Raw genomic sequence first — 6,541 nt, forward strand, 5'->3', positions numbered from 1 at the left:
CTTTCTTTCTTTCTTTCTTTCTTTCTTTCTTTCTTTCTTTCTTTCTTTCTTTTTCTTTCTTTCTTTCTTTCTTTCTTCTTTCTTTCTTTCTTTCTTTCTTTCTTTCTTTCTTTCTTTCTTTCTTTCAGATTTTGTCAGAGCGCGCACACAAGCTGGGAGAGCGGCAGTGGGAGAAGCAGGCTCCCCTCTGAGCAAGGAGCTCGATGAGGGACTCGATCCCGGGACCCTGGGATCATGACCTGAGCTGTAGGTAGACGCTTAACCGAGTAAGCCACCCAGTCTTCCCAAAACCTAAATTTTCAAAAGAAAGTTCACTTTTATTTATGCCCATGCATTTCTAGGTTCTTGAGTGTGTTGGGTCGGTCTGTGGGGTGATCTGACCCTGAGCCTGGGCTCCAAGGGAGAAAGCTCATGTTATGTCTGTATCCTCCACAGGACTCAGGACCAAGACGACCCTGATGTGCCTTCTAGATGAGAGGTCTTGAGGGAGGGTTCTCGGAAGGAATAGGAGACATGCTGGGCATGGGGGCACAGTGGACAGGGGACCCAAGACAGGGTCTGTGAACTTCCAGGTTTGGCTGAGGCATCAGGCCTGGCTGGCAGAGATGGTGTGTTAGGTGTTGGGCATGGAGGGACAGACAGAGGGACAAAGGAAGAGACAAACAGCAAGTCAAAGATGGAGTCAGCTTGTAAGCCAAGAGTCAAGGAATGAAAAGATAAAGGTGAGAGTGTGCAGGGACGCCTGTGTGACTCAGTTGGTTAAGCGTCTGCCTTTGCCTCAGGTCATGATCCCAGGGTCCTGGAATCGAGTCCCGCATCGGGCTCCTGCAGGATCCTGCCTCTCCCTGGCTTGTATTTTCTGACAAATAAAAATCTTAAGGAAAAAAGGCGGATTCTTTCTGCAACCTCCAGATAAAAACGCAGCAGGTCAACCCCTTGATTTTGAGCTTGTGAGACCCTGTGCAGAGGACCAGCTGAGGCATCCTGGATTTCTGACCTGTAGATCTGTGGGAGAATACATATGCGTTCTCAGTTGGTTTGTGGTCACTTGTTGGGGCAGGGATAGGAAACAAATACAGAAGTTGGAGTGAAGGCATTGGGAACAGGACAGACAGGGCTGGAGGTGACAAGGTCAGAGACTGAGGAGATGGGCAGGGCTGGAGGTGACAAGAGTTGCTCGATGAGCAGACAGATATCTGAGTGAGAAAACAGCCTGGAGACCTTGGCAAGAGCCAGTGGCATAGCCAGATGTTACTCTTAAGGGTAGGGTTGAGGGGACTTGCCATGACCCAGTCAGCTGAGGCCTGGGGACAGATCCTGAAAGGAGAAAGTGCTGCTAGATGGAAGAACTTTATTTCTATATGGTGCTTGGGGTGGGATCTGGCGAGTGGGGGGGTACACGCAGGCTTTCCCCAGTCCCCACCCCTATAGCTGCTGGGAGGGCCTGAGGATGTACAGGAAGTGGGTTTTCCGGGCAGGCAGCTTGGCGTGGGAGGAGCCCTGGGCCCCCTCTTCGAGGCTGTCCTCATGGGTCCCCTTGCGGAGCCCATCCCGGATGGCCTGCAGGCGGTGTCGCTTCTCGCTGAGCCAGTGGCCACCCTCCTGAACATCCTGGTGGGACCTCCGCCTTGGCAGCTTCATGATCCAGAAGGCCACTCGGGGATGGGGTTCTGGGTGAAAGCTGTCGAAGGCTTTTGGGACAGGCACCAAGGCCTCCTTCTCCTCTACCTTGGGTACCTGGAGAGGAGGGACAAGGAGACATCTCAAACTCGAAATGACAACCCCAGGATGCTAAGTCCTCACTGGCATATTCAGCCCATTTTGCCACCTATAGGGCACTTTGGGAGTTTAAAGCTTATTTTGTGGTTTACAAAGCACTGGGTTTACAAGTGCTTTAGAATTAAAAATACTGAGGTTTATAGAATGCTCTGGGATTGAAAGCACATTTCCGAGGTTTCAAAAACATTTTAGGATTAAACATACTCTAAGGTTTAGAAAGCAATTGGAAATGTACAAATCACTTTGGGATTAAAAGCTCCAGCCTTTACTAAAGCATGACCACAAATGCAACGTGTGATCCTTGACTGAATCCTGGATCAAAAACCAAATCAGCTCTTATGGACAGCTTTTCATCCCTCTTTGGGACATTGGAGTATGGACTGAATGGCTGTTCGGTCCTTGCTACTCAAAGTGTGGGCTGTGGACCAGCAGTATCAGCAAGATTTGGGAGCTTGTTAGACATACAAATTAGCAAATTAGACGTCCAGACCTACTGAATCAGAGTCTGCATTTTTCTGAGAAGTCCTGTAGGAGATTGTTATGGGCTGAATTGTGTCTCCACGCCCCCACCCCCATTCGTATGGTGAAGTCCTAATTCCCAGTATCTCAGAATATGATCTTACTTGGAAGCAGGGTCATTGCAGATTTCATAAGTTGAGATGAGGTCATTAGGGTGGGCCCTAATCTAACATGACTGGTATCCTTATACAAAGGGGGAAATTTGGACACAGAGGTGCACACAGAGAGAAGGCCATGAAAGACGAAGGCAGAGGTGCAGGTGGGGGAAATGCTTCTACATTTCAAGGAATGCCAAAGATTTTCTGCAGACCGCCACAAGCTAGGGGAGAGGCTTGGAACGGATTCTTCCTCACAGCTTCAGAAAGAACCTGGTGACACCTTGACGTTGAATGCCTAGCCTCCAGAACTGGGAACGAGCATTTGTTGTTTCAGCCACCCAATCTGTGCTACTTTGTTACATTCAGCCCTAGCAAACTAATACAGAGATAATAGTGTGATTTTCAATGTTCAATTTCTTGGGTGTAAAAATGGTACTGTAGTCATAAGGGAGAATGCGTTATCCTTTGGAGATACCCACTGAAGGCTTTGAGGGTGGCGTGTCATGATGTCAATAATTTACTGTCACATAGTTCAAAAATGAAAAAGTAAAAATAAAGTAAATGTGGTAAAATGTTCACAAGTGGCGCATCTAGGCCAGCGGCTCTCAACGGAAGTCTGGAGACATTTTTGGTTGTCACAACTGGCGGGGGAGGGGGTGTGACTTCCATCTGGTGGGTAGAGGTGGCACTGCTTATAAGCATCCTACAGGGCACAGGACAGCCCCTGCAACCAAAGATTAACGAGCCGTAAATGCCACTGGTGCCAAGGTCAAGAAACCTTGCTCTATGGAAAAGGGAATACAGGTTTACTGAATTATACATTTTTTTCAACTCTTCTGTAGACTCGAAAATTTAAAAATAAAAACCTGGGGGTGTGTGGAAGACCCATATGGGTTTGCCAAGTGCTTGGGGTTCTTAAAACATTTTAGGATAAGAAAATAAGCACTTTGTGGTTAGAATCACCCTCAGAGGTTTACAAAGGGGAGCTACGCAAAGCATTTGGGGTTCATAAAGCACTTTGGAATGAAAGGTCACATTTTGAAGTTTATAAGAGATCTGCCTAGCCCTTTGGGATGATTTAAAAAATACTTGGAGGTTTGCAGAGTACTTCGAGATAAAAACACGCTTTGGGGTTTACAAGGGTGAAGATTACCCAGCACTTGGAATTAAAAGCACTTCTTCGTTTACAAAACTTTCTGGGGTTTACTAAGTGAGTGGGCATATATACTCTGAGGTTGTAAACCTCATTTCTGAGAGCTGGTTGGTCCCTTTGACAGATGATAAAACTGAGGCCCAGTGAGAGGAAGCGCTGAACAGTTGGAATGGGAGTGTCGACTCATCTTCTAAACTATAGAAAGTGTTTGGGCTTGGACATTTTGTCAGGGGCATGTCCTAACCTTCCAGTCACCCTCCAAACTCCCCTCTCCTGGCTCAATGGATGCCACCACTTGCTCGGAGATCAGCACCTCTCCTGTTTTGTTGTCTGTCACCTGTGAGGACAGGAGAGAGTGAGAGCAAAACCACTTCCTTCCTCTGCCCTCCTCCCCACTGATACTGCAGCATGAGGGATCATGGGGGAGACTCCAGGAGGGACTTTCCAGCACAGGCACCTTGTCAATCTGGAGGTGGCTAGAGAGTGTGTTGTTCCCCAGCCGGTGCTCCTGGTTCTCTTCTTGGTGGTAGTTCCTGGGGAGGCCCCGGATGTCCATGGGGGCAGAGAAGAAGCTGTCCATGCCCCGCAGCAAATCATCCTGGGGCCAGAGGAGGGACCATTGATCTGCTGGACCTCAAGACTCTCCAGTAAATCTGCAGCCCTACCAGGGTGTCCTTGAGGACTTGCCGCACGTACCACCCAGCCCCTTCTCTCTCTGTCCTCTGACCTTTAGGGCCTAACCAGGTCACCTTCTGTCCCATTCCCCATCTGTCCTGGCTCTATTCTGTCCCATTAACTTCCTATTTCTGCTCCCCCTTCCCCACCCCCAACCTACTGTGGCTATGGCCCCATCCTCTTCTCCTTCTGAGTCTCTCTCTCCATCCAGTCCTTGTCTCTCTGTCCCATCTCCCTCTCTGCTTGATTTCCTCCCTTTCTTCCTCCCTCTCGTCCTCTCTCTCTCTCTCTTTCAGTCTGCCTGTCACTCTCTATTGATCTCTCTCCGTCCCTTTGACTCCTTCTCTTCCCGTCTGTCCTTCTGCCTGGCCGCAACCCGTCTTCATTTCTGTCTCTCCGAACCCCTTCCATCCCTCAGTCCCCATCTGCCCCTGTCCCTCCTCTTTAGCTCTTCTTACCCCCAACCCTTGTCATTGCTCACTTTCAGGAAAAGCCGGGTGAAGCCTCGGATTAGGCTCTGGAGGCCTAGAAAACCTGAGGAGCTCTCCCGGGCGTCAGCATCACGGATTGGGGCTGCAGCGGAGGGGGGCACCAGGGCAGAGGGGACGAGCAGCAGCAGGACCAGAGGTTGCCACATTGCGGGGCGGGCCGGGAGGCTGTGGCAACGGTAGGGGTCAGAGTCCCCGCCCCTAAGTGGTCACGCCCCCACCCAAGACAAGCACCCCTTTCCCATCCCTGGCCCGGGCAAGTCCTCACACCCGTCCACTCCCCCTCCTCCGTCCTTCTGCCCCCACCCAATCCATCGCGTCAGGCCCCGCCCCTCTTCCCAGGCCCCGCTCCTCAGGGCGCTGCCTCACAAACGGATCTCATTCCTCTCCTTCGCCCACATTCATTCCCATATCTCATTCCTCACCTTCTCCCACGCCCCGCCCCTTCTCCTGGGCTCCGCCTTATGCTAGACCACAGCCCGGTCACCGGACTCTCAGACTCTGACCGTCCGTCCACGGACTGTTAAATCCAAACAGTTCTGGTCTCGAGCCCAGGAGGGATACCTGGAGCGTTGGAGGAGCTCCGCTAGCCTTAGCCTCGCCCCTATTATCTGACCACGCCCCCTTCTGCTGACCTCACCACGAGCGGGTCCCGCTATTGGGTGGTCGCGCCCTTAAGGGCAGAGCCACACCCCTATCCGTTAACCATACCCCCATGGTCAGACCACGCCCCTGCCGGTTGACCTCGGCCCTGAAGACCCAGTGTGGCCTGTATTCTCGGATCTCGGCCCTCGCGCCCCACTCCAGTCGCAGAAGACCACGCTCCTTCACTTAGAGCCGTGCCCCGACACCTGGGCCACTCCTCTGTGCCCCAGATCTCGCCGCCAGCCCCCTCTGTTCCATTCTTAGGCTCCCGGTGCCCAAGTCCGAACATTCTGGTTCACCCACTCCTTAGTTTTGTATTTATCTTTGAGTTTCTCCATGTCCTTTCTCGTCTTCACCGGGATTTGAAATGATTGCTGCATTCAACAGAGTGTAACGTAGGGACGCTTAACTGGAGACCTCTTCGGTTCCACTAAAAAGCCCCACCCTCTCTGGGAACCTAAATCCAGACCTATGTTCCACCTTCCAAAGGAGCCCGGAATCCAGACTCCCTTCTCCTTAGGGCCCCAGAGCCCGAGCCCCAGGCCTTTCTATTTCCCTGAGTTTGAACATCCAACACCTCATCTTTAAGGGACCCAGGAGTCCAGGCCCTAGCTCCTCTCCGCTCGGGCACCGAGGCTCTCTCCCGGTCTTGGGAGAGCTGCCACCTCCAGTCCACTGGCGCGTGTGTTTGCAAAAATCTGCTCTCCCGTGGAACTCCAGTAAACTCCCAGTCCTCTCGCCTGCCTCTTAACTCTGGCGAAGTCACAGGAAACCCCGTTGTCTTAGAAATCAATCAAAAACCCATCCTAATACCCCGATCCTCAAAAATATACTTGAGGCTGAACAGAAAAGGTTTTGTGTTCTTATCACTCCCACATCCCCAACATACAAACACACTAAAAGATAGCCAAAAGTCCAGGCCCCCAGACCTCAACTCCTTCAGACCCAGGTTTCTTGGCCCCCATCAACCTCCTCCCTGGGACCTAGGAGTCCGGATCCCCATCTTTCTCCTCTCCCAGGGATGTAAGCAGCTGAATCCTGAAGTTCCTACCAGGCCCAAGCTAGACTTCACCTTTGCCAAAGCAAAAATCCTCCTTCAGACTGTCACCGTCGGATCCCCCTTCCCTGTGTCCGGCGCCCGGGCCCGCCCCCCCTCCGGTCCCTCCCACTTTTCCCAAACAAAG

General features: G+C 51.7%; 1 protein-coding gene across 2 annotated transcripts; it reads right to left on the minus strand.

Annotated features, from left to right (window-relative positions):
- Nucleotides 1-1,334: 1,334 nt before the first annotated feature.
- DKKL1 (dickkopf like acrosomal protein 1) lies at nucleotides 1,335-6,482 on the minus strand. 2 transcript variants are annotated; one of them, XM_034672883.1, is made up of 5 exons: nucleotides 6,430-6,482; nucleotides 4,706-4,880; nucleotides 4,007-4,147; nucleotides 3,794-3,886; nucleotides 1,335-1,737 (listed from the first exon to the last, which is right to left on the minus strand). In XM_034672883.1, the coding sequence occupies exons 2-5, from the start codon at nucleotides 4,859-4,861 to the stop codon at nucleotides 1,426-1,428; spliced, it is 702 nt and encodes a 233-aa protein (XP_034528774.1). In that variant the 5' UTR covers nucleotides 4,862-4,880; nucleotides 6,430-6,482; the 3' UTR covers nucleotides 1,335-1,425. The 2 variants fall into 2 exon arrangements, with proteins under 2 accessions (XP_034528774.1, XP_011221524.1); XM_011223222.3 differs by lacking the exon at nucleotides 6,430-6,482 and adding an exon at nucleotides 5,138-5,321.
- Nucleotides 6,483-6,541: the final 59 nt, after the last annotated feature.

Source organism: Ailuropoda melanoleuca, chromosome 12 (genome assembly GCF_002007445.2).
Source record: "Ailuropoda melanoleuca isolate Jingjing chromosome 12, ASM200744v2, whole genome shotgun sequence".
Taxonomy (NCBI): domain Eukaryota; kingdom Metazoa; phylum Chordata; class Mammalia; order Carnivora; family Ursidae; genus Ailuropoda; species Ailuropoda melanoleuca.

Excerpts from the sequence above, each read along its gene's own strand:
- DKKL1 (XM_034672883.1), bottom strand. The coding sequence starts at position 4,861 with ATGTGGCAACCTCTGGTCCTGCTGCTGCTCGTCCCCTCTGCCCTGGTG. Across the intron at positions 4,148-4,705 it reads TCACCCGGCTTTTCCTGAAA|GATGATTTGCTGCGGGGCAT; the intron begins GTGAGCAATGAC and ends CTCTGGCCCCAG. Across the intron at positions 3,887-4,006 it reads GCCACCTCCAGATTGACAAG|GTGACAGACAACAAAACAGG; the intron begins GTGCCTGTGCTG and ends CTGTCCTCACAG.